Source organism: Oncorhynchus gorbuscha, linkage group LG09 (assembly GCF_021184085.1).
Source record: "Oncorhynchus gorbuscha isolate QuinsamMale2020 ecotype Even-year linkage group LG09, OgorEven_v1.0, whole genome shotgun sequence".
Classification (NCBI taxonomy): Eukaryota; Metazoa; Chordata; class Actinopteri; order Salmoniformes; family Salmonidae; genus Oncorhynchus; species Oncorhynchus gorbuscha.
Genome location: NC_060181.1, coordinates 76,765,370 through 76,792,315, shown reverse-complemented (window position 1 = coordinate 76,792,315; position 26,946 = coordinate 76,765,370). Strand labels below are relative to the sequence as shown.

Below are 26,946 nucleotides of genomic sequence, written 5' to 3'. Positions count from 1 at the left end.
GAGGGTGAAGATCAGTCGTTCGTGAAGTACAGCCCACAAACGATTCGTTCTAGGTGTGGAGTTTGTTGAGCTGTGTCCATCTCATAACATTCAATAATCAATTACTTGCAGTCATTCTTGTAGCATGCGATCAATTATCAGTTATAAACATGTATTTTTATTCTCTATGCTCATTATCTATTTTTCTATGAGCATAGTCGGAGCACGTCTCTGGAGCAGCTGATCCGGAGGAACGTGTATTAATCCTACTGTAGTATTGATTATATTATATTTCGGTGTGTATGACACATTACAGCTAGCACTATCAGGTCAAACGAACGATTACAATGAACGAGTTACTCAGAAAATTGAATCACGAATCTCGAGTCAGTAAAAAGAACGAATCGGTCGCTAACAGCATGTCAATAGTGCGCAGCCTGACAAAATCGCTAATGTAGAATACCATATGTCCTTCCTCGGACACCGTAACTGCAGTGTGTGTTATTATTTCTTGACACGTGTTGTAAGCGATTAATCAGCGACAGTTAATATTTATTTTCAGAAACCAGCAACACACCACGCAAAGGTATTACACTATTTTACAGTAGGCAAATATTTATGTCTTGCACGTTCTGGCTAACTGGCTAGCATTGCTGTTTTCAGTAGTAACTTGTTAGCGCGTAAAACTCTGACGCTAACTAGCCACGGTAGCAGTTCACTAGCTAGCTTTCCAGTTTGTGTTACGTGTAGGTGGTTGTCATCTTCCAGCAAGTTTGAAGCCATGAGTGACAGCGACGACGATATCCCTCAGCTGTCCGCGGCCACCCTTGCTGCCCTGCAGGAGTTTTACAGAGAGGAGAGAGACGGGCTTGTGCAGAGCACAGCGCCGGTGGACAAGTACTCGGTGGGGGCGGTGGAAGAGGACTGGGTATGTTGACCGTGATGCTAGATAATGCTGCTAAACTTATCAGCTGGTCTACTGGCTATTCTCGCTCCACTTCCCTCTATTGCTACATTATGGCTGTATTTACATTGCTTGATATCTGTCCACCAGCGTATGAGCCAATTCTGGTACAGCGATGAGACAGCAACACGGCTAGTTGAAGAGGTTATTCAGGAAGCTGGGAAAGGTGGCAGGTGAGAGGGATATGTACTATGCATCTACACAGTCGGGTGTCTGCCATGGCTGGGGTGTAATTCACTACAGACTGCCCTTCTAAAGCTTGTGATGTTACGTTCCAGGATAGCCTGTCTGAGCGCACCCAGTGTGTACCAGAAGCTGAAGCAGGGGGTGGTGGAGGGCTCTGACGGTGTGTCGGCTGTGGTTCTAGAGTATGACCGCCGTTTCGCCACCTACGGCCAAGAGTTCATTTTCTATGACTACAACGAGCCTCTTGCTCTCCCAGAGGATGTGGCCCCACAGAGTTTCGACGTTGTCCTAGCTGACCCCCCCTACCTGTCTGAGGAGTGCCTCAATAAGGTTGCCCAGACTGTGAAGTACCTGGCCAAGGGCAAGGTGCTGCTCTGCACAGGTGAGCCTCACATTGCTGTCTGTCCTCGGGCTTGTGTCCTTCTCCATACCGCACACAACACTGAATACGGGCATTCTTACACATACCAGAATAACATGCCCACTCTTTGTAGCTTTTTCAAATCTAATAACATTTATCTACCACTCCATCAGGAGCCATCATGGAGGAGCATGCAGAGAAGTTGATGGGTCTGAAGATATGCAGCTTCCTGCCCAAACACAACAAAAACCTGGCCAACGAGTTCCGCTGTTTCACTAACTACCCCTCAAACCTCATGTCCTGAGGCAATCCAACCCTTCATGTATGGCTTTATTGACTTTTGATCTCCGACGTCCATCAATGCCTCAGTTCTGACTTGACCGATGTCTGTGATAGTCGCAAGGAAGGCTCATCTTGTTGGGCAATTTCCATTGCCTGTCCTTTTAGACAAGGTATCATTTTGGGGACTAATGGTATCAGACTCTGGAGATTGTTTTTAAAATGATTTCTTATCCCATAACATAATTATGAAGTGAATAATGGTATTCATATGACTTCAGTGTAAATAATATTTCATATACACAGCAAATAAATATGTCTATACTGTTGTAAAAATCTGTCAAGATTTCATTTGTAGGGCTTGGGAACATGCTTAGAGTATCATGCAATACCAGCAGTCGGCTGTGTCAATTATGTATATTACTGTGTTGAAATCCTCCTGGGTTCAAAACTACTGCTGCTTACACAGCCAACCATGCATTTTCATACATATCACACAGCCCTTTTCTATTGCCTTGCTGCCCGTGGATCGTTTGTTCTTGTCATTGGAGCGGAGACTGCTTTCTTCAAACTCAAGGATGCGCAGAGCAGCAACCAGTCTTTCTCCAGCAGAGGAACATGGGTGGACCCCATGGCTACAGATGCATAGCTCTATGCATGAGTAGTATGTTTATGACAAGAATTCATCCACCTGCGCTCAGGCAAACCCCTCTTCTGTTTCAAGTGAAGATCTGTGTTATAATGCATCTAAAGGAATTCACGCTGCTTGCTTAGCAAGCACCACTTCTCGATTTGAACCATATCTGGTGCAAACTCGGGACCTCTGCCTTGCTAGCACACCTGACCACCCTCCTGAAGCAGCTTAACTGTTGGTGCCACACAAATCTAGCTATTTGCTGGCGGAAGTGGGGACAACTCAGGCTGATAAGTAAGTTTCACATCCCCATGTGCTACATTGATCCCTCAAACTCACTCAACAGCAACCCCAGCGTGAGCTGAGTGCGACTGTAGATCCGAGTCATGACACCACTGTAAAGGACCTCAAGCTGCTTTGTTGAGGACAGAGCGTCCCACTGACAGGCAGGTGAGATTCTGCCACTCCTAGGGTGCATGCTGCAGAGTGATGCTTGCTAAGCAGTACCACTTCCCATAGCCACGGGAAGTAGTTTGGGGGTGCAGCGATTCTTTATTTTTGTTGCCCAATTTGTTTTCTTGATGGTACTGAAGACAATACTGTATACTGAACAAAAATGTAAAGTGTTGGTCCCATGTTTCATGAGCTGAAATAAGATCCCAGACATGTTCCACATGCACATTAGGCTTATTTTAAATGTGCACTCATTTGTTTACATGTCTGTTAGTGAGTATTTCTCCTTTGCCAAGATAATCCATCCACCTGACAGGTGTGGTATATTAAAGAGCATGATCATTACACTAATGCACCTTGTGCTGGGGACAAGAAAAGACCACTCTAAAATGTGGTTGTCACAACACAGTGCCACAGATGTCTCAAGTTGAGGGAGTGTGCAATTGGCAAGCTGACAGCAGGAATGTCCACCATAGCTGTTGCCAGTAAATTGGATGTTAATTTCTCTACCATAAGCCTCCGACCTCAACCAAATTGAGATGGTTCGGGTTAAGTCGGGCCGCAGAGTGAAGGGAAAGCCACCAACAAGTGCTCATCATATGTGGGGACTCTTAAGACTGTTGGAAAAGCATTCCAGGTCCTCGGAGTGTGGTGTCAGTGTGGTGTCAGGAAAATAACCTCTCACTCAACGTCAAAAAAACTAAGGAGATGATTGTGTACTTCAGGAAACAGCAGAGGGAACACCCCCCTATCCACATCGATGGAACAGTAGTGGAGAGGGTAGTAAGTTATGTTCCTCGGTGTACACATCAAACTGAATTGGTCCACCCACACAGACAGCATCGTGAAGAAGGCGCAGCAGCGCCTCTTCAACCTCAGGAGGCTGAAGAAATTCAGCTGGTCACCAAAAGCACTCACAAACTTCTACAGATGCACAATCGAGAGCATCCTGTCGGGCTGTATCACCGCCTGGTACGGCACCTGCTCCGCCCACAACCGTAAGGCTCTCCAGAGGGTAGTGAGGTCTGCACAACGCATCACCGGGGGCAAACTACCTGCCCTCCAGGACACCTACACCACCCGATGTCACAGGAAGGCCATAAAGATCATCAAGGACAACAACCACCCGAGCCACTGCCTGTTCACCCCGCTATCATCCAGAAGGCGAGGTCAGTACAGGTGCATCAAAGCTGGGACCGAGAGACTGAAAAACAGCTTCTATCTCAAGGCCATCAGACTGTTAAACAGCCACCACTAACATTGAGTGGCTGCTGCCAACACACTGACTCAACTCCAGCCACTTTAATAATGGGAATTGATGGGAAATTATGTAAAATATATCACTAGCCACTTTAAACAATGCTACCTAATATAATGTTACATACCCTACATTATTCATCTCATATGTATATACTGTACTCTATCATCTACTGCATCTTTATGTAATACATGTATCACTAGCCACTTTAACTATGCCACTTTGTTTACATACTCATCTCATATGTATATACAGCACTCAATACCATCTACTGTATCTTGCCCATGCCGCTCTGTACCATCACTCATTCATATATCTTTATGTACATATTCTTTATCCCCTTACACTGGTGTCTATAAGGTAGTAGTTTTGGAATTGTTAGCTAGATTACTTGTTGGTTATTACTGCATAGTCAGAACTAGAAGCACAAGCATTTCGCTACACTTGCATTAACATCTGCTAACCATGTGTATGTGACAAATTAAATTTGATTTGAGGTAAAGCTGGTTGAGAGAATGCCAAGTGTGCAAAGCCTTCACCCAAGGCAAAAGGTGGCTATTTGAAGAATCTAAAATATATTTTGATTTAACACTTTTGGTTACTACATGATTCCATGTGTTATTTCATAGTTTGTCTTCACTATTATTATACAATGTAGAAAATAGTACAAATAAAGAAAAACCCTTGAAAGAATAAGTTTAATTTTTTCAGGGGGTGTTGAAGCAACCTTACTTCCCGTAGCTATGCCACTTCCTCATTATTGGGCCCATACCTGGTGTGAACTTGGGATCTCTGCCTTGCTAGCACACGTGACCACACTCCTGAAGTGTCTTGCCAAGTGGGGACACCAGGCTGAGGAGTAAGTTTCACACATTCCTATGTGCTACACAGCCACAATTAACAAGGGTAAAATGTATGGTGAAAAAACATTTTCTAATTTTCAAGTAATTTGAAAATAGTTCACAAGACAAATCAGAGAGATACATGTGCTTTTTACCTCAATCAGAACACATAATTTGCCTGTAGCAAATTACAATAAATATTACATTGCAAAAAAATAAACATCTGTAGCCTTTAAAGTATTAATTTAAATGAAGAGCCTCTAAATTGTGTTAAAACTGTGTTACTATCCTGAAGGTAGCATAGAGTTAATGACAATGGAATTTCCACAAAGTTTCAAGTTGATAAACGCATCCAGACACGCATATGGGAAAATAATCTTAGTTTGAGCCATAGGTTTGTCTGAATGTATAAGGGAGGCTCAAGTCACACTCAAATAGTTTCCATTTGTAAATATATATATATATATTTTTTGTTAGGAATACCCGACTCATTTAATCTTCAAGGAAGAGGGGAGGAGAAAAGCAGGGATCTGCAGCTGGCTACTCCGGTAGTAGGTCATCTCCCAGCTCTTCATCAGCAAACTCGTCCTCTTCATTGCGCTTCTTAGCTGCAGTCTTTGGTCTCTCCATCGGAGCCCCCAGTGGATCCACGTAGGAGGCATCTACACACAGGGACATATGTGGTTACTATTCATTATTATATTGCACACATGGGACGAAGGTGTACTACACTCCCTGCAAACTCCCCACATTGACTCCCACACTAGAACACCACAGTAAGTGAAAAGTACATGCTGTCATAGCAGCACACTCAAAATATTGAAAGGGGAACACAACACTAATCCCCTGATGAGTAACGTTAGGAAAGAGGGTGAGTGACTTCATGACAAGTGTAGGTCCAAAAGGCTCCAGCTTCTAACCCCAAGCCTTAAGACAGCTGAACAGTTCATCAAATGGCTACCCTGATTATGCATTAACAATGCTGCTACTCGCTGTTTATTATCTATGCATAGTCACTTCACTCTTACCTACATGTACAAATTACCTTGACTAACCTGTACTCCAGCACATTGACTCGGTACCGGTACCCCCTGTATATAACCTTGTTATTGTTACTTTAGTTTATTTAGTAAATAATTGATTTGCTTATTTTCGTAAAACTGAATTGTTGGTTAAGGGCATGTAAGTAAGCATTTCACGCTAAGGTCTACACCTATTTTATTCGGCACATTTGATTTGAGCTGTGTTAGTGCTGATGAAGAGGTAGAGATGGTGGTCTATGGTCCACTGCCTATAGACAGTGGATGGTATACTGCTTCTCTCTATGGTCTGTTTAGTCCGGGCCTCTGTCATGCATCATTCCACTAGAGGGAGTCCTTTAGACACCTCAGAACAGATTGGAGAGAATGATGCACTGACTGAATCACATACTTAATTTTCATTTCAACCACTTGATTTACTAAGTGCTTCGCTAAAGAGGATTTAAAAAAAACATCAATAAGTGTTGATTCACTTGATCCCTTTTTACTGCAGCGCTCTGCCCCACTTATTGCAGAACCATTGACCTACATTTATTTTTACTTTACAATTGTTTCTGCAGTTATCCCTAAGATCTTGAAAGGAGATCTTTCCGACAGATATTTACCATCCAATTTCCAAATTATTTTGCCTTTCCAAAGTTTTAGAATCCCTGGCCAACTCTCAGCTTTTAAAAACTTTTCACTCTATTCTTAATTGCTAGTAAAGCCCCACCTTATCTCAGCTTACTGGTCACCATAGCAGCACCCACCCGTAGCACAGGCTCCAGCAGGTATATTTCACTGGTCACCCCCAAAGCCACCTTTCCTTCCAGTTCTCTGCTGCCAATGACTGGAATGAATTGCAAAAATCACTGAAGCTGGAGACTCATATCTCCATCACTGACTTTAAGCACCAGCTGTTAGAGCAGCTCACAGATCACTGCACCAGTACATAGCCCATCTGTAATTAGCCCATCCAACTACCCCATCCCCGTACTGTTATTTTTTGCTCTTTTAAACCCCAGTATCTCTACTTGCACATTCATCTTCTGCACATCTATCACTCCAGTGTTTGATTGCTAAATTGTAATTATTTCACCACTGTGGCCAATAACCTCCCTTATCTTAGCTCATTTGTACACACAGTTATTGACTGTATGTTTGTTTATTCCATGTGTAACTTTGTTGTTGTTTGTCTCGCACTGCTTTGCTTTATCTTGGCCAGGTCATAGTTGTAAATTAGAACTTGTTCTCAACTGGCCTACCTGGTTAAATAAAGGTGAAAGAAATCAAATCTAAAACAGTCTGGTTTTAGACCTGCAAACAGCACAGTTTTATATGTGTTAAAATTGTTTTGATCATGAAAATGATATGTTAAAATGTGTAATATTCATCTGTATGCAGACGATACTGTTATGTATGACATTGGCCCAATTGTATACCAGGCATTGTTAGAGATGCAATCTGACTTTGCTGCCTTACAGAAAGCCCCGGTTGGTTAAAAACTTGTACTTAATGTGGGCAAGACTAAATATATGTTGTTCTCTCATATTCGCAAAACATTTTCAGATGGAATACATATATATTTGTTGAATGGTCCTCCCATCGATCGGGTTCCCGCCTACAAATATCTAGGCATTTGGATTGACAAGGATGTAACATTTAAAAAGCATACTGATGAGCTAGTTAAAAAGCATACTGATGAGCTAGTTAAAAAGCATACTGATGAGCTAGTTAAAAAGCATACTGATGAGCTAGTTAAAAAGCATACTGATGAGCTAGTTAAAAAGCATACTGATGAGCTAGTTAAAAAGCATACTGATGAGCTAGTTAAAAAGCATACTGATGAGCTAGTTAAAAAGCATACTGATGAGCTAGTTAAAAAACATACTGATGAGCTAGTTAAAAAACAAAGACTTATTAAAATAAAATAAAAAAGATCTTGCCTCTCCCTAAACAGCAAGAAGCAGATTGTACAGTCAACTTCCCTGACAATTGTTGACTATGGTGATACCATTTACCAGATTGCAGCAGCAACTACTCTTAAAGAACGACAGAATACACCGATTGTCATGTGTGTTTTTCTGTTGCTCATTAAAAAAAAAAGAGATTTCAGTCTTTGAGGTGTTTCCTGGCCGATTCCGCATTTAGTTAATGATGTTTGCACCCAATGAGACACTGTAGACACAGAAGCCTATTTCACTTCCTCAAAATAGCCAGAATGAATCTTAGAACTCAAGAAATCTATAATTTTTACGTTTTTGCCATGGATGTTTTAGTTGCACAATATTACATTTAACTAAAAAAGGGGTTTGGTGCAGTATTTCGTAAGTTAAAAACATGTGCAACATGCTGTCGTCTTATGTAAACAAAGTCGGGGCTGCTGGGCCGGTCTGTCTCATTGTCTATACTATTGGATAGAGCGCAATCACCGCAGCTGTTCATCCCATATCAGTGGGTAAATTGACAATGTCAAATCAAAACTCAACCTTCATTTAACCATTGTGATGCATAGATGTTCCAAACTCAGTTTTAAACGAGACGGACTTCATGACCAAATTGATGCTATTCAACGTTATAGTACATTTTCACACTACAATAACTGTTTGACTCCTATTGATACCACATAGGCCATTTTCAAAGGGATGAATTGCTTTTTAAAGTCAGTTGCTCTTTAAACCTTTGTATGCCATCTACCATCGTGCTATAGCACAGTTGACAGTTTTAATACGCTTCACTGCATCCTGTATCAAAAGGTTGGCTGGTCCTCATTAAAGTCCCGTAGATCACTTCACTATTTCCTGTTTTGTTTACAAAGCTCAACAACACAAGCTTCCGACTTACCTAACTTCACTGTTGAAGTATGAAAACATGAGTTACTAAACTCGTTCACAGGGTTGGTTAACTCGAGGTTCCTCGGGTCTCCACCAAATTAGGTAAATCTGCCTTCAGTTTTAATGGCCCAGTTTTAACTCCCTGCGTCTTGATTCCCTGGTGCCGCTATGGTAATTTAGGAGTTCAATGTTGAATTTGTTACATTTTTTTTTATGGGATGTTCGTGTAGATTTTTCTTCCTAAGGGCACCATTGAAAATGAGACCCTGGTGTCAATGGGCTCCCCTGATGAAATAAAAGTGTAATAAAACAGGATTTTCTCCACAAGGTGTTAAGATGGATCAGGGGCCTGAGATAGAGTTGTACAATTGAAGACAAAAAACCTACACTGAAAGTCTAAGCTGTTGAAAGTGGAGGGAGGGAGTATGTGTGTGTGTGTCTCACCTATGTCTCGCTGGCTGCTTGCCTCGTACGGTTCGTTGGAGCCAGGCAGTGCCCTCATCTTGGCGCTCAGCCTCTCCCCCTTGGCGCTGGTGCCATGGCTGCTGTGTCCACTGTCTGAGAACAGACACAGGATTAACCTGCTTGTTTACTGTTGGGACCAGCCCCTTCATTGCCCTGTATGTGCATGGTTCACATTTAGCAGTGATTGTTTATCCCTCTCTAACAGAGGGTAACAACGAGAGGCTGGTTAATACCAAACACACTCTTCTGTGTGTGTTTGAGAGAAAGAAGGAGAGAGATAGGCAGAATGTGTGTGTGACAGCTCTAGGCTCAGATGTCAGGTCCGCATAGCAGTCCAGAAAAGTGGGGAACAGGCAAGAAACAACCACACTCCACACACAACCACACTCCACCATGAACCACACTCCACCATGAACCAACCATGAAAACAGGAAGAGGCCCAATTCTGTTGTTCCTCAAATCCCAGCCTTCCCCAGGGCCAACTCCCTCAAAAATGCAGTGAGATTTCCAGTGGAAAAGCAATCCCTTTTTTTGCCTCAAAACCGAAGAATAAAATGTATTGCACATACCATGAGTGTCTAGCTATACGTTTCCCTGTCAAAGAGTCAGCTCTCGCCTTTTGGGCCGATCTGACCTCCCTGTACAAGAAGAGGGCAGCTTACACTCTAGATCAAAGAGTGTAAGCATGGATTTGGAAGTATCTGTGAAATGCTTTTCAACCATACTGGATCCTCAGTGAGAGTAGTCATAAGTAGATGATGACTTTGCTGAAGTAACAACAACTCCAGTTTTTAAATAACAACCACTATGTAAACATTTTTCTGTAGTCAACAGGGTCAAAAGAGGGACAACTCATATGTGTATTCAAGAAGGGAGGTTTTCACTCTTTGCATTGTGTTTAGTGCAACCATTCTCTGGAGGGGGTGAATTGCAGGAAGGAGTCATTCCTGGCCATACACTGCTAACAGAAGATTTCTGGGACACAGTGATTTATAAAGCTAGACTGTAGAGACTTTAGTCATTTGACAATAGTATATTTAAATGGTGGCGTTTCTTTTTTCTAACAATGTAAAACCTCTCAAACAAACGTAATGTCACCCTTCAATGACAAATTACTGTGACAAATATGATTGATAGACAGCGTTCAATTCTGTAGTACCGTACATACCTCTCCCCTGGGCCAGCAGAGGACTGTGTTTAGGCTCAGGGTGAGAGACTGATCCAGAAGAAAGACGTGGAAAGAGAAAAAGGAAAGCATGCAATAAAAGAGAGTGACCAGAGAGGACAGCGATAGTTGAGGATCAAGTTAGAACAGCATAGTTAAAGAAAAAGACATGTAAAATGGCAAGAGGAGAGTAAAGAGTTGTCTGTGTTAAAAGCACACGTCTGTGTGATCTGCCTCAAACACAATGTAACACTGTCCTGCTCACCTGCTTTGATATCCACCTCTGAAGTGCCATAAGAGAATAAAGAGTAAATTCATTGTAAGACAAAGTGTGTGCAGACATTTGTACAGAAAATCAGTGGTTCCTAGGAACTCTCAGGAGTGTCGTGAAACGTTTCCTAATCTTCATAATTTTCAGAGCACTCGCTTATAAACGTGATCTGTGGAATGTTGTTACATTTGTATAATTTGAGGGGCCACATCACTGGATGCTGTTATTAAAGGGCTACATACAAATTAACCACCATGAGTAAGGATCTATGAAAACTATTAAAATATTTCAAAGAAACCCTATTTAAATCTATAAAAAACATTTGTCACCGAAAATAGATGATTTACAGTATGCTTCCCACAGTTGTGTCAAGTTGGCTGGATGTCATTTGGGTGGTGGACCATTCTTGATACACATAGGAAACTGGTGAGGTTGAAAACCCAGCAGCATTGCAGTTCTTTACACAAACTGGTGTGCCTGACACCTACTACCATAACCCATTCAAAGGCACTTCAATCTTTTGTCTTACCCATTCACCATCTGAATGGCACACAAACACAATCCATGTCTCAATTGTCTTGAGGCTTAAAAATCCTTTAACCTTTCTCCTCCCCTTCATCTACACTGATTGAAGTGGATTTAACAACTTACATTAATAAGGGATCACCTGATCAGTCTTTGTCATGGAAAGAGCAGGTGTTCATAATGTTTTGTACACTCAGTGTATGTGTGCATCAGAATTGTATAACCCATCAAGGTATGCCACGGTTCAAAAAAGGTTGGGAAACACTACACTACCAAATGCTGATGGATGATTGCTGTGGCTATAGGTGGAGTTGTTTGAAGCAGCTGTACTATGGTACATAATTATTTAACCAAAAATGTCAGCATGTATACTGGTCTGGATACTGTATAACTACGCCATTACTGTTATAACATTAGCTGACAGAGCATATCAAGTCTAAGAAACTACATAATAGCCTGGGCATGGACTTCAGATATTCTTTGGGAGGAATAGTTTGCAGTCCTCTCTTACCACATAATCCAAATAATTGTACTTGAAGGCAAACACCTAACTCTTAATGTGCTGATGACTACAACGGATATGATGCAATAATAGTTTTCCAATGGCCAAGGCATAATCTTGTAGCAATGGAACAACTACTGGAATAAAAGTATTGGAATGGGACCCAGCTCTATTCTACAGAGAAGGCTCGTACCGCTGTCCTTCTTTGGCAGGTGGCGAACAGAGTCTGGAGTGCAGACTGTCGAGACACACATGGATAGCAGGGGAGGACAGAGAGATTATATAGGTTAACTGAATTTCAAAAGTTAGAAAGGGTTAGTATGAGAATAAAGGAACTCGGGGTCAGAGATCTAATGGTGATGTACAGAGCTAGGAGGTTGCTATCTAGCTTCTACAGGCTCGTACCGATGGCCTTAGGCGGGGTGCGGACAAGGTTTGGGGTGCCCACTGTCGAGACACACCCATGGACAGCCGTTAGGAGTAAAGATATGATAATGGTGAACTTTATTTCTATTACCATCTAAATAGAAGAGGTCAGAGACAGAGTGTGTTTAGGTGTATAGAGGTGTTCAGGGTCATCACTCACCACTGCTGGCGCTGCCCTCTCTCCGGGTGCCTCGAGCGCTGCCCTCCCTGGCCGACTTCACCCTCTAGAGAGAGAGAGAAATGATGTCGGTTAAAATCCAATATCCACAAAAACAACAATACAGAGTACCGCACAGACAAAGTGATTTATCTAACTAGGTTGGTTTCTATGGTGTAAACTAAGACACTTGCAGGGAGCAAAACCAGCCAGAGACACTGGAGTTGATCTGTAATGATGATGTCAGCAAAGCCTGGGCCAGTTAACAACAGAGTAGGAATTAGAGTCACTCCTTAGAAAGATGGTTCTGATCCAAGAACATCTCAGCACTGATTTAGGAGCAGATGTTTCTGATTCACAGAGAAGTCAGAGAATACAGTCTGTTTTCCATAGGAAAGACACAATGAAGCCAACGCCTCCAGTGGCCTCGGATCGGTGCTGTTGTCACTGTCAGTAGCCTTAAACAAGAGAGTAGTGAGTAAATAGAGTACCTGTTCTCTGATCTCTTTCATCTTCTCCACCTTCTTCAGTTTGGTGGCGTAGTCCTGGACCTCTTTCATCCCCATGTCTGTGCACAGCCTCACCAGGAAACGCAGGCCTGGGAGAAAAAAAATACCACCCAAAGAGTCAGTATCAGTATATATATTTTTAAATAAACCATTACATGAGAGCAGTAATGCTGAGAGGACAAGAAGGGATCGGGTGGATTACATTCAACGTTTTCCGGGAATTTCCGATGGATGTCTTTGTAAGTCTCTAGGGCTTTCTGGTAGTTTCCTGAGGATGAAGGAACAAAGAGCAGTAATGTTCAGGTCATTGCACATGGAATAATTCATATCTCTTGTCATGACTCTCCTGTGAGGATCCAAAGAACAGGTTTACAATGGAACTGCTTTCCACCAGACCCCTCTCACCTACAGAGGGAAGGAGGGATTGGTGTGGGGGGTTTGATGACACCTCACACCAATAGTAAATTGTATGCAGCAGACTCTTTTTGGTCCTCAGTAGTGGTGATTGGAATCGATCTTTGCTCCAGAGACATTTTGCTGCGCAAAAATTCTAACGTCCAAAAGTGAACACGGACAATATTTCTAACATTCAGATGTGGGGAATGATGAGAGATGGAATATGGGAAATGAATGTCTATTTTGTGATGTCACAATTTTTTTTTTTTAAAGTGATAATGAAAATATTGTGACTTGAAGAGCTTTCACACTGTATGTCTGGTTTACATCCTTGACATTGTGTAGGAAATATCACGGATGAAAGAGAATATTTTTGGTAAGATAGGAATGTGATTTTATTTTTCTAACGAGATCATAGTTTTTGATAATACTTTGCCAGGTAAGTAGCCATGCCCGAGGGAGCTCAGAGAGTGTGTCCCTTTGTGCGAGAGTGTAAATGATGAGTTAAGAATTAACATACCAGAAGGACTCAAGATGCAGCTTAGGTTTCGACCCTGAAAATCAACACGTGGTGAAGACGACAAAGTAGCCTCTCTCACAATCAATGTTACGGCTGAATAGCTATTCTAAGTACTGTATCTAAGAAAGTTAATTTAAGTAGAACCATCCTGTTACTCTCTTCAAAACATCAGAGTACACTGCTCCCGTCACCCTACTGGGGATCATTGACATGGCAGATTAGCGGTCTTCAGAGGACCACTCTTCCAGGACGGGAGAAGGATCCTGTTAGTTCTGCCTAAGACTATAGGACAAGGCATTGAAGCCAGGGACAACTAAGAAGAAGGACCTCTTGTGGATAATTAGAGCCTTAAACTTGAGCTCGGGAGAAGGCCCAACGGAACCCTTTTCACAAAGGCCTGGGTTCAACAGAGATACACGATGAAGGAAGACATTAAACACGTAAATACATTCATTATTGCTTACCCAAACGGGCAGTGGTTCGGGGCAAAGTATTAGGATTACTATGAGCATAGTTACAAGTGTATAAGTGTTGTCTCCCTTTCTTCTCTTTCCTCTTTTGATAAACAAGCAGTCATGTTGTCATTAGTCCACTAGGGACCTGTTTTCATCGCATTAAGTTTCTAATCAATAACCTATACTGTGTGTGTGTGTCCTGTGTTATCATTTAGTTAGTTAGTAAATAAACAATTAAATCAATTTGTGCGGTATTGAATTATCAGTAAAGCTGGTTTGTGCAGATGCAAGGAGTATGCAACGTTCAGAATTATGAGACTGATATGAGGTAATGATTAAGAAATGACTGTTATCAATAGATATCTTATATATCATCTAGAGTTTAATTTTGGGAGATGGTATCTCATTAAACAACTTCTTCCGTGGTGCCCCAAAATATTAATGAGTAAATTGTTACATGATTAATTGAATCGAGTAACAATTAAACATAGTTAGTTGAATCGATGCATAACAGTCATTAGATTAATATAAATCATGTCACGACACTATAAAAGGTGAGGACCAAATCATTTGGACAATAAAATCAATCAGTCATCATTAGTCAAAATTGAGGTGGATGATAAACTCACCACTTCTTCTGTAGCAGCTGGCCACCATAAGCTGCCATTTCACCTGAGTTGGCCTGAAACCACATGACAAGTTATCAATACTGCAGGGGCATGATACAACATAACCGTGTCCCTAGGCTATTGGGTGGAAGTGACGGAATAGAGGCTCAAAGAACAAAGGATATTACTTGTTACACACATTATGATGTAAAACTCAAGACTCATACATATTGATATTAATGTGAGATGAGGACTAGAGACTTACTGGATTAGTGTGGCTCTCTCAAAGTACTGGATGGCCTTCTCACAGAACTGAGTGTCAATGTAGTAGGCCCCCAGCCACTCAATAACGTCAATGTTGGAGGGGAAATATCTGAAGGACTGAACAAGGGACCACATTGAGAATGTTCAGATTTAGCACAAAGTCAACTTCTTTTTGGGACACAATGGCGCTGGCATGTATAGCGTCCATTTGACAAGCCCCTGCCCAATTATGCTTTTCGTATGTTCTTGCGCTCAAAACGTTTTTGGTACATAATGATTCAGCCATAGTTTCCAAAGACCAAAAAGAGCTTCTGGACATCAGAACAGCGATCACTAACCTCGACTTGGATTAAGCGTTTTACTTCAATGACTCGACCGCATAGGACATACTACTCACCCGGGACCAGGCCCTAATCCCGATCCTCGGAAGAGGAAAAGACTACGATATAGAGTTACGTCAGGGCACCCTGATGAAACTATGGTGGTGAGTGAATAAACCGCCTCTTCTCTCTGTTCTGTTGGCGAATGTACAACCACTGGAGAATAAACTAGACAAGCTCCATTCGAGACTATCCTATCAACGGGACCTGAAGAACTGAATCATAAAACACGGGATGAGATGTTAAAAACTGTCCATTGTGTCAACAGATGGAATGCACTCACATGAGATTTGCCGTGATGTTGACAGAGTGGCATGGGAGGTTTATTTCTTAGACTGGGGTATGATGTCAATTTTGGGACCCATCCTCAGTAGTGTGCCTTCGAATCAGTGGGTGTTTGGGCCTTTAATCACTAAACACCCTCAAAGGTGGCCAGCTAAAGGGTAATCAAGCCTTAGCTTGTGTCCCATGCCCAATTAAGATGTCCCACGGGACTATGCAAGGCAGGGGCGTCCTCTTCCCTGAGCCAGCCATACAGCTGACCGCATAACTCATATGTAATATCATGTTTCACTGAGTCGTGGCTTAACGAGGACATGGTTAATATAAATGTAGCTGTTTTTCTATGAATCGGCAGGACAGAACCACAGTGTCTCGTAAAATCAGGGGCAGGGGTGTGTGTCTCTTTGTTAACAACATGTGGTGCCGGTCTCTAATGTTAAGGAAGTCTCGAGGTTCTGCTCGCCTGAGTTAGAATACCTCATAATAAACTGTAGACCATATTCTGTAACAAAATAGTTTTCATCTGGATTTTTCACAGCTGTCTACTTACCACAACAAACCGATGCTGGCACTAAAACTGCATGCAACGAGCTATATAGGGCGATAAGCCATCAAGAACATGCTAATCCAGAGGCAGCGCTAGCGGCCTGTGATTTTCACGCAGATTAAAGTGAAATCCGTTTTGCCTCATTTCTACCAGCATGTCACCTGTGCAACTAGAGGACGGGGACAGACAAATAAGAATAAACACTCTAGATCACCTTTATTCCACACACAGAGATGCATACAATGCTCTCCCTCACCCTCCATTTGGCTAATCTGACCATAACTCTGTCCTCCTGATTTCTGTTTACAAGCAAAACCTCAAATAGGAAGTACCAGTTACACGCTCATTTCGGAAGTGGTCCGATGAAGCGGATGCTAAACTACAGGACTGTTTTGCAAGCACAGACTGGAATATGTTCTGGGACTCCAATGGCATTGAGGAGTCCCCACAGTGACATATGTATATATCCCAACCAGAAGCCATGGATTACAGGCAACATCCACAAGGAGCGGGACACTAATCCGGAGGCTTACAAGAAATCCCGCTACACCCCCCCGAAGAACCATCAAGCAGGCAAAGCGTCAATACCAGGGACCGGTTCAGCGAACAGACCTGTAAAATAAATGCATTTTTTTTTTCAAGGAACAGAAGCAAAATCTGGAACAAAAGTGATCCATATGGTTCCGAAACAGATCTTATTTTAAAAGCATGGAAACCGGTTAATAAAGCGTTACATTCCAGGCATTTTTTCTAGTCCCACAAAAAAAAAAACGCCTATGCAAAGCTCGCACTCTGTCACTCAAACATATTCCAGTGCCTGCCTGCAAGATGAAAATCTTTGCCAGTGTGTGTGTGCGTTTAGGCTACCTGTCCCTCCCCAATCCAGAGCATAGGCTACTGTACTGACGTTACAATCGTGATTCAGAAAATGGGAAGAGAGATTTTTTTATTAGGTAGAGAAGAATGAATTAACTTTTTCAATGCTAGTTAAGGATACTAGATTATATGTCTAGTTATCACGTTTCAAGTTTAATTTATTAACACCCTTGAGTCGACTGAAGCACCAGTGCGTCAACCTAAGTAACATAAGAAAATCCATCAAAATCTGTCAGTTTAAGCTAGAGGTATGTTTTTTGTTGTTGCATTGGACACGTCTCAATCTACCGCATCCGCCAATATTGCACTTCCGCATCTGCGGTGAAAGATGGCAGAGCTAGAGCGGTGTTTGTCAGACCATGAGACATCCCATCTGCGGTGAAAGGTGGCAGAGCTAGAGCGGTGTTTGTCAGAGCCCGAACGGTTTGACCAACAAACTATTATGTTTGGCCCCAGTTTGGCCTGCCATCCAAGATGTCTATACGGCCACGCAGTCGTGGGTGAACAGGGAGTACAGGAGAGGGCTCAGAACGCACCCTTGTGGGGCCCCAATGTTGAGGATCAGTGGGGTGGAGATGTTGTTACCTACCCTCACCACCTGGGGGCGGTGTCTGTGTTCTTTTGCCCATCTTAATCTTTTATTTTTATTCGCCAGTCTGAGATGTGGCTTTTTCTCTGCAACTCTGCCTAGAAGGCCAGCATTCCAGAGTCACCTCTTCACTGTTGACATTGAGACTGGTGTTTTGCGGGTACTATTTAATGAAGCTGCCAGTTGAGGACTTGTGAGGCGTCTATTTCTCAAAGTAGACACTCTTGCGCTGTTCTGTGAAGGGAGTAGTACATAGCGTTGCTGATAATGGGCCTATGTAGATATTCCATTTAAATAAAACAAAATCAGCCATTTCCAGCTACAATAGTCATTTGTTTTCTATCTATTTTTGATCAATTTGATGTTATTTTAAAATGGACAAAGGTGTGCATTTCATTCAAAAACAAGAACATTTCTAAGTGATCCCAAACTTTTGAACGGTAGTTTATATGTACAGTACATAGCTACCTCAATTACCTTGTACTCCTGCACATTGACTCGGTACTGGCACTCCCTGTATATAGCCATGTAATTTTTACACTGTGTATTTATTCCCTGTGTCACTATTTATGCATCTTATTTTTAACTGCATTGTTGGAAATGGACCCATAAGTAAGCATTTCACTAATAGTCTACATCTGTTGCATATCAAGCACATAACAAATAAGACTTGATTTGCACTCTAACTTTGATTCAATACCATCTACTACTCACATCTATAAGTGTTTGAATCCATACAGTTAGATACATTAACACAACTGACAGAAACATAATGACACTAGGATTCTCTTGATAGATAGATTGGTGGTGTGTTGGGAAGGACTGACCTCTTGGTAGTACTGGAATGCCTGAGACTTGTCTCCCTCACTGTCGTAGAGCTCTCCCAGTTTGGCCAACACCTGGGGGTCTGTGGGCGTCACAGTGATCAGTTGCATCAACCACTCTATGGCCTGGTGAGGATCCTCCAACATCTCAAAGCTGAGCTTCAGTCAAGGAACACACTTTCTAAGTTGTAGACAAAGTTTTTAGGCAAAGATTAATGACCCAGTATTCTGTGAGGATACAGGTTGGCTAGCTGCCACATGACCTGGGCGCTGTTCCTCAGGATGGCGTGGAGCTTCAGGAAACAGTCCAGAGACTCCTCCAGACGCCCCAGACGCTTATAGGTAAGACCTAAGGAAAAAGGACATACTGTGAGAATAGGAAGACTACTGTACATGATTAATAACAGCAGAGTAGACAGATCCCTGAACTCCCAACAATGATCTTCCTGAATTAAGCTCTGACGGTTAAGTTTACCTAAGTTATATAGGGCCTCAGTGCAGGACGAGTCGTTCCGGAGAGCCTCCTTGTAGAACTCTGCAGCCTTCTCATAGTCCTTCTTCACAAACACTGTGTTTCCTTTGTTGATGAGCGCCGCTGGGTTGTAGCGGTCGGCTGTCATGGCCAGGTCGGCATAGCGGTCAGCCTGGTCATAGTCTTTCTCCTGATGGCGTCACAGGTCATCGCACCAAGAGAGATACGCCATACAGTTCAAGGAAGTATGCTAATGTGATTGAACAAAGGAAGATCTCCCTAATATGACTATATAATATTGTTAAATCAGAAAGAGAGAGTCTTACCAGGAAGTAGAGGAAGGAGAGGTTAGTGGCTGCAGCACTCTTCACTCTGCTGTCTTTCTTCTCAAACGTCTTTAGAGTCTCAACAGCCTGTTGAAGGAACCCCATCACTTAGCATCATTATAACATGACACGCTCAAATAGTACACACACACACACACACACACCTGACAAGGACATTACACATACAAACGAAAGAGCAGACCACATACCTCGAGCTTAAGAGCCATGCAGATGGAGAAAAGGAAAACAAACAAAATGGAGGGAGTGAAGAAGAGAAAAGCTGTGGTGAAAGTAAACCGCTGAATGGAGAATCTGATACATAGGCAGACAATATAGCAGAGATGTACACACATAATGGAGTGAAAAGGAAAAAAATACATACTTTCCCTCATGTGGTACAGGTGAAGACTGTTTAGACTCGGTGACACACTCACACCAACCTGGTTGAAGTCCCTCTGTCTCAGGTAGGTGATGGCTTTGTTGATTTCTAGGTCGTTGGCCAGTTCTACGTACTGGGAACTCTTCACCATGTCCACACACCTACAGAAACAACCACACAGTATTACCATTACTTGCCTTGGGGGACTCCAGCCCACATTTACCCTGTATCGCCCTCTGGTGTTCAAGTTTGGAAAAACACACCAGTCAAATCCGGCGGCGAACGTCACCTCGATGGCTGGGGCGATGAGTTTGGCTGATGTCATGATGAATTTCTCAGCCAGGGCTTTACTGCAGTCAAGAGAACAGGTTCCAGCGGGCACAAACATGTACAGATGTGAAAATGCTGAACAGTGATGTTTTATATAATGTACAGATAAGACAGTTACCGTTCTCTCTCCATCTGGTGAAGTTTGTCGTTCTTGATGGCTTCAATAACCAGGTTGGCATGGGTGTCATCCTGAAAACAAAACTAATGTGGGTGACTTGTGAAGCATAACATGCAGTAAGTGCTACTACAATAAAGCCTACAACTTTCCATGTTCTGAAGAGTGCACACTGTAGTGCTCTGCTAAGGACTTCACTGTGCTGACTATGTTAAGTTTGAGAACAGAATAGAGGTGCTCACGTTGGGTGGGATGTACTTGTCCTCCTCGTCGATCCCCAGAGGAACACAGATGAGCTTCTGAAAGGCCTTCTTCATCCTCTCTCGGTCTCCGATGGCGTAGTAACACAGGATCAGGTTAAAGCCTGTCTTAATATTGGGGCACTCGCTCATGATGTGTTCAAAGGAGGTGATTGCGTCAGAGTACTGGCCCATGCGGATGAAGACCACACCGATGTTCTGCATGATCTTGATCCTCATCTCCTTGTGGGAGTTGGAAATCTGGTCCAGGGCCATGCGGTACAACTTGATGGCCTTGGGGTAGTTTTTCTGCTTGAAGTGGATGTTGGCCATGTTCACTTTTAACCTTCCTGGAAAGAAAGTAAAACATCGTTTTACTGTCATTTCAGTGGCTAATCTAAAATATGACATCCTTCTCCCACCCACCTGCATTACTGAACATCTTGTTCTTTACGATGACCTGGTAAGTGTTCAGAGCCTCCGCGTACATGTCATTGTTGGCGTACTGAGTTGCCAAGTTAAACAAGACCTGGAAAAGAAAAACATAAACTGACCAACATTGACCTCAAAAGATAATGTCTGTCACAAGTAGGTGAGGTCCAAGTGATGTGGACAGAAGAGTATTTCTATTGACAGTTGTTATTGTTCTCACAGAGTATGTGAGGTCCAGGTTGATGTGGTCTGCATTGCCCGACTGCTCCCTCTGTCTCACCAGCGCTCTCTCCTTCCGCCCTGCCTCTTTGGCTCTATCAAGGGACTGTAATAACAATGGTAGAAAACACACAGTCAGAGGTAAAGCATCACACATCCCTAAGTGTGCGATGTCTGTAAGTTATTCAGTACAGATAAGAGGCAGGGAGAGACTGACCAACTGTAGGTCTCCAAGGCCATGTGCCAGGCAGCTCTCTTCTATCAGGTCGTTCACCTTCTTCTCCAGGATCTTCACCTTCTCATCCGGCCTGAAAACAAATCGTCCTAACCTTCATTATCCTACAGAATCATAGGAGAAAACCTGAGAATTGCATATTGAAATGAGGATAAGCAGCAGAAACAAACTCTTACGTATCTTCACTTTTGCCCTCCAATGGAGGAGCCGGTCCTTTGGACTGACCCAGTGGGTCAAATGTAGACCCTGGGAATATCAGAAACATTTTTTGTAGCAACCTGCGAATGAAAAGTTCTGTACTTGCTGTCTCATTTTAACAAGCAGCTTTTTTTCTGGATCAAAAAAGGGGCTTAGGTTGTGGGCATAGGAATGAGCACGGCTGGCAGTCAACGAGGCTACATTTTAGAGGCCCTCATCTTGGCGCTGTGGAGACATTTTAGTATTTTCAAGACAATTTCTTACGGTTCTACAAATTTCTCCATTGAGCTGAGCATTTTTTGGGGAGTTTTAAAGCTTATTTCCTGCGATTCTACATATTCTGCTATGCAGCAGAGAGAAAATGTTGCAGTTTAAAAGCTAGTTTTCTGCAAATCTATGCAGGAAATCTATGCATTTTGCCATGGATAATGCTGTGTTATTTTACTTAAACATAACAAAATTAATACTGCTAAATTAATTGTTTTTGTAACTTTACATTCTCCCCAACTGTCTAGCTTTTATTTTGTCGATTCTTAGTTCTCAAAGATGTCAAGGCAAACGTGGCTACTTTGAAGAATCTAAAATATATTTAGATTTGTTTAACACTTTTTTTGGTTACTACATGATTCCATGTGTCATTTCACAGTTTTGATATCTTCACTATTATTCTACAATGTAGAAAATAGTACAAATAAAGAAAAACCTTTGAAAGAGTAGGTGTGTTCAAACTTGACTGGTACTGTATATACAGTTGAAGTCGGAAGTTTACATAAACTGAGTTTAAATGTATTTGGCTAAGGTGTATCACAATTCCTGACATTTTATCCTCGTAAAAAGCTAGGATCACCACTTTATTTTAAGAATGTGAAATATCAGAATAATAGAGAGTGGTTTATTTCAGCTTTTATTTCTTTCATCACATTCCCAGTGAGTCAGAAGTTTACATACACTCAAATAGTATTTGGTAGCACTGCCTTTATATTGTTTAACTTGGGTCAAATGTTTAGGGTAGTCTTCCACAAGCTTCCCACAATAAGTTGGGGGAATTTTGGCCCATTCCTCCTAACAGAGCTGATGTAAGTGAGTCAGGTTTGTAGGCCTTCTTGCTCGCACACACCTTTTCAGTTCTGCCCACAAATCTTCTCTAGGATTGAGGTCAGGGCTTTGTGATGGCCACTCCAATACCTTTACTTTCTTGTCCTTAAGCCATTTTGCCACAACATTGAAAGTATGCTTGTGGTCATTGTCCATTTGGAAGACCCAATCGCAATCAAGCATTAACTTCCTGATTGATGTTTTGATATGTTGCTTCAATATATCCACATAATTTCCCTCCTCATGATGCCATCTATTTTAGGAGGTGCACCAGTCCCTCCTGCAGCAAAGCACCCCCACAACATGAGGCTGCCACCCCCGTGCTTCATAACAATGGTCATTATGGCCAAACAGTTCTATTTTTGTTTCATCAGACCAGAGGACATTTCTCCAAAAAAGTATGACCTTTGTCCCCATGTGCAGATGCAAAACCGTAGGCTGGCTTTTTTATGGCGGTTTTGGAGCAGTGGCTTCCTCCTTCCTGAGCGGCCTTTCAGATTATGTCGATATAGGACGTGTTTTACTGTGAATATACAGTAGGGCAAAAAATTATTTAGTCAGCCACCAATTTTGCAAGTTCTCCCACTTAAAAAGATGAGAGAGGCCTGTAATTTGCATCATAGGTACACTTCAACTATGACAGACAAAATGAGAAAAAAAATCCAGAAAATCACATTGTAGGATTTTTTATGAATTTATTTGCAAATTATGGTAGAAAATAGGTATTTGATCAATAAACAAAAGTTTATCTCAATACTTTGTTATATACCCTTTGTTGGCAATGACAGAGGTCAAACGTTTTCTGTAAGTCTTCACAAGGTTTTCACACACTGTTGCTGGTATTTTGGCCCATTCCTCCATGCAGATCTCCTCTAGAGCAGTGATGTTTTGGGGCTGTTGCTGGGCAACACGGACTTTGAACTCCCTTCAAAGATGTTCTATGGGGTTGAGATCTGGAGACTGGCTAGGCCACTCCAGGACATTGAACTGCTTCTTACGAAGCCACTCCTTTCATTGCCCGGGCGGTGTGTTTGGGATCATTGTCCTGCTGAAAGACCCAGCCACGTTTCATCTTCAATGCCCTTGCTGATGGTAGGCTTTGTTACTTTTGTCCCAGCTCTCTGCAGGTCATTCACTAGGTCCCCCTAGATCTTGCGTGGAGCCCCAGATCGAGGGAGATTATCAGTGGTCTTGTATGTCTTCCATTTCCTAATAATTGCTCCCATAGTTGATTTCTTCAAACCAAGCTGCTTACCTATTGCAGATTCAGTCTTCCCAGCCTGGTGCAGGTCTACAATTTTGTTTCTGGTGTCCTTTGACAGCTCTTTGGTCTTGGCCATAGTGGAGTTTGGAGTGTGACTGTTTGAGGTTGTGGACAGGTGTCTTTTATACTGATAACAAGTTCAAACAGGTGCCATTAATACAGGAAACGAGTGGAGAACAGAGGAGCCTCTTAATGAAGAAGTTACAGGTCTGTGAGCGCCAGAAATCTTGCTTGTTTGTAGGTGACCAAATACTTATTTTCCACCATAATTTGCAAATAAATTCATTAAAAAAAATCCTACAATGTGATTTTCTGGATTTCTTTTCTCTCATTTTGTCTGTCATAGTTGAAGTGTACCTATGATGAAAATTACAGGCCTCTCACCTTTTTAAGTGGGAGAACTTGCACAATTGGTGGCTTACCTAAATACTTTTTTGCCCTACTGTAGATACTTGTGTACCAGTTTCCTCCAGCATCTTCACAAGGTCCTTTGCTGCTGTTCTGGGATTGATTTGCACTTTTCGCACCAAAGTACGTTCATCTCTAGGAGACAGAACACGTCTCCTTCCTGAGCGTTCTGACAGCTGCGTGGTCCCATGGTGTTTATACTTGCGTACTATTGTTTGTACAGATGAACATGGTACCTTCAGGCATGTGGAAATTGCTCCTAAGGATGAACCAGACTTGTGAAGGTCTACAATTATTTTTTCTGAGGTATTGACTGATTTCTATTGATTTTCCCATGATGTCAAGAAAAGAGGCACTGAGTTTGAAGGTAGGCCTTGAAATTAATCCGCAGGTACACCTCCAACTAACTCAAATGATGTCAATTAGCCTATCAGAAGCTTCTAAAGCCTTGACATCATTTTCTGGAATTTTCCAAGCTGTTTAGAGGCACAGTCAACTTAAGTGTATGTAAACCTCTGACCCACTGGAATTGGAATTGTGATACAATAAGTTAAATAATCTGTCTGTAAACAATTGTTGGAAAAATTACTTGTGTCATGCACACAGTAGATGTCATAACCGACTTGCCAAAACTATAGTTTGTTAACAAGAAATTTGTGGTTGAAAAACAAGTTACTGACTCCAACCTAAGTGTATGTAAACTTCTGACTTCAACTGTATAAAAACATTTACAATGTTTAGACTTAGTAGACTGAAAGAAATGTTTAGGCAGCTCGCCCAAGGATTACAATGACAGAAAAATCCCTGACAATCTCTGCATACTTCAGTCTATTGAGAGTGTATGAGACCACCACAACCCTCTCCCTCCCTCCTGCCCTCCCCAGTAAGCTCACCTCTGGTCATGGCTGAAGAGTAGCCTGCTGCTCTGACTGCAGTCATAGGCCTAGCTGCTCCATCCTGTCACAACAAATGACACCCACAGTTCAGCACATACATCCGATATCCATGTTATTGAGCATAATCTTTCGCCACATAGTACTGGGTAAGAATCCAATAGAACAACTAGAGAAACTGATCAGTATTGATGCTCTCACCTGTACAGCTCCAGTCATGGGTCTGCCCATAGAGGAGGCCATGGGCATCCTAGACTGCAAGTCACAGCATTTTAATTCACACATTTTTTAAAACATCAATGAGGTCTTGAACAGATAAAACACAATCAACTGATTCAGTCAATACTATATTATCATATAGATTTTTTAGACAAGGGTTCTATTCTCCTCTCTTGAAAATGATCACATAACTTGCTACCAAGTATGCCATGGCTGCTTTCTCACCTTCAGAAGCCTGCTCTCACAGCCAAAACTGCTCTCTACCTGAGTGTCAAATATCAAACATGCTCAAATGCAATACTCTAAGCTATATCTTCTGAATTATCATTGGCTATATGCCTCCTCTTCACTCTGAACAACTTGTTTGCATCTCATACTTAACAACAGTAACACTTACAGCAGTTCCTTCTCAACCCTACTTTATAGCCTACACATCATTGAAACATTGATTTACGATCAACATGTAACAAGTAAACCAAATCTTACACAATCCATAGACTTACTCCAAAAGAGGTCCCCAAAGCCCGTCCTCCAATAGCAGTGCCAGGAAACTTGGCAGTCATCTTAGAAAATTAACACAAAGAATGTATAACTCGATTCAGTTGTCATTAGCACATTGCTTTAATTATGCCAGATCTTGACTAACTTATAACACTTACGGGGGGCCTTCTCCCATGGCTTGTCCTGACTGCTTGCTGAAAACCAGCGTCATTGTCAAGCTCCTGTTAAACACAAGACATTAATTCAACAATACTATAAATAATCACAAATTCAATATGAAACAAAAGTGAAGATGAGGTAGTACTCTAATTAAAAAGAAAACACTAGGCTTGCTATAGCTACCTCTGAATCAAATGTTGGATTGTAGTCGTTGTAGCCAGAGTACAGGTCATCTTCCTCAGCAGCAAGATGTAGATGTTCCATCTCCTCTGCGATTCTGTTAGACCCAGGAGGACAACAACACAGGTTTTTAGATTTGATGAATTGCATCAAGGCACACCTTGAGTGTCTTGCTACTGCTATAGTACGCATGAGCATAGACAGAGAGACATTAGCTACAAAGAATCCGAATGTCATTGACTCACAAAGCAAACTAGCTAGCTTTGCTAGCTACATGTTGGGCAGTTCATTAGCATTACATTAGCTAATATACCTCGCTAAGCTGCTAGCTCATTAACACTAACGTTAGCTACAAAAAAGTAAAATTACGAATGGATACTGACTACTTACGGCCAACACTTCTATGGAATGGAGTAGATGCGGTCTTCTCTAACTAGATAATATATTGATAATATATTGCTCGGACAGTAGTCATTTTTGAGTGTTCCGATCCCACAATGCAAAGCTATATGGGCGGTATTGAATTGGTTCTGAAGCCTCGATTGGTTTGAATGTACGTCAATCATAGAAGGGTTTGGTTTTGCGCAATACAATTGGATAAGAGCGCCCAATTCCGTTGCTAGGATACAGTACGTGAGGAAGCTGCGACACCCGTTTCATACAACAACAAAAAATAAAATGTTCTCAGCATTAGAATGTAAAAAGTAACGTT

General features: G+C 42.1%; 2 protein-coding genes across 17 annotated transcripts; one reads left to right on the top strand and one right to left on the bottom strand.

Moving 5' to 3' along the window:
• The first annotated feature begins 242 nt into the window (after positions 1 to 242).
• Positions 243 to 2,107, top strand: eef1akmt1 (EEF1A lysine methyltransferase 1). 2 transcript variants are annotated; one of them, XM_046361127.1, is made up of 5 exons: positions 243 to 565; positions 730 to 907; positions 1,034 to 1,116; positions 1,222 to 1,511; positions 1,664 to 2,107. In XM_046361127.1, the coding sequence occupies exons 2-5, from the start codon at positions 761 to 763 to the stop codon at positions 1,792 to 1,794; spliced, it is 651 nt and encodes a 216-aa protein (XP_046217083.1). In that variant the 5' UTR covers positions 243 to 565; positions 730 to 760; the 3' UTR covers positions 1,795 to 2,107. The 2 variants fall into 2 exon arrangements, with proteins under 2 accessions (XP_046217083.1, XP_046217081.1); XM_046361125.1 differs by having other exon boundaries at positions 244 to 565; positions 714 to 907.
• Positions 2,108 to 5,086: 2,979 nt separating this feature from the next.
• Positions 5,087 to 26,774, bottom strand: ift88 (intraflagellar transport 88 homolog). 15 transcript variants are annotated; one of them, XM_046363512.1, is made up of 31 exons: positions 26,618 to 26,774; positions 26,238 to 26,331; positions 26,054 to 26,116; positions 25,898 to 25,957; positions 25,620 to 25,658; positions 25,377 to 25,430; positions 25,176 to 25,239; positions 21,494 to 21,563; positions 21,300 to 21,390; positions 21,084 to 21,188; positions 20,858 to 20,960; positions 20,435 to 20,781; positions 20,196 to 20,266; positions 20,011 to 20,097; positions 19,809 to 19,908; positions 19,578 to 19,583; positions 19,369 to 19,455; positions 19,046 to 19,232; positions 18,811 to 18,919; positions 18,574 to 18,724; positions 15,074 to 15,189; positions 14,830 to 14,882; positions 13,032 to 13,097; positions 12,812 to 12,918; positions 12,324 to 12,387; positions 12,143 to 12,184; positions 11,931 to 11,975; positions 10,705 to 10,722; positions 10,443 to 10,490; positions 9,254 to 9,367; positions 5,087 to 5,618 (listed from the first exon to the last, which is right to left on the bottom strand). In XM_046363512.1, the coding sequence occupies exons 2-31, from the start codon at positions 26,316 to 26,318 to the stop codon at positions 5,497 to 5,499; spliced, it is 2,670 nt and encodes an 889-aa protein (XP_046219468.1). In that variant the 5' UTR covers positions 26,319 to 26,331; positions 26,618 to 26,774; the 3' UTR covers positions 5,087 to 5,496. The 15 variants fall into 15 exon arrangements, with proteins under 15 accessions (XP_046219468.1, XP_046219466.1, XP_046219467.1 ...); XM_046363510.1 differs by having other exon boundaries at positions 26,625 to 26,761; XM_046363511.1 differs by lacking the exon at positions 19,578 to 19,583 and having other exon boundaries at positions 19,803 to 19,908; positions 26,625 to 26,761.
• Between the last annotated feature and the right edge of the window lie 172 nt (positions 26,775 to 26,946).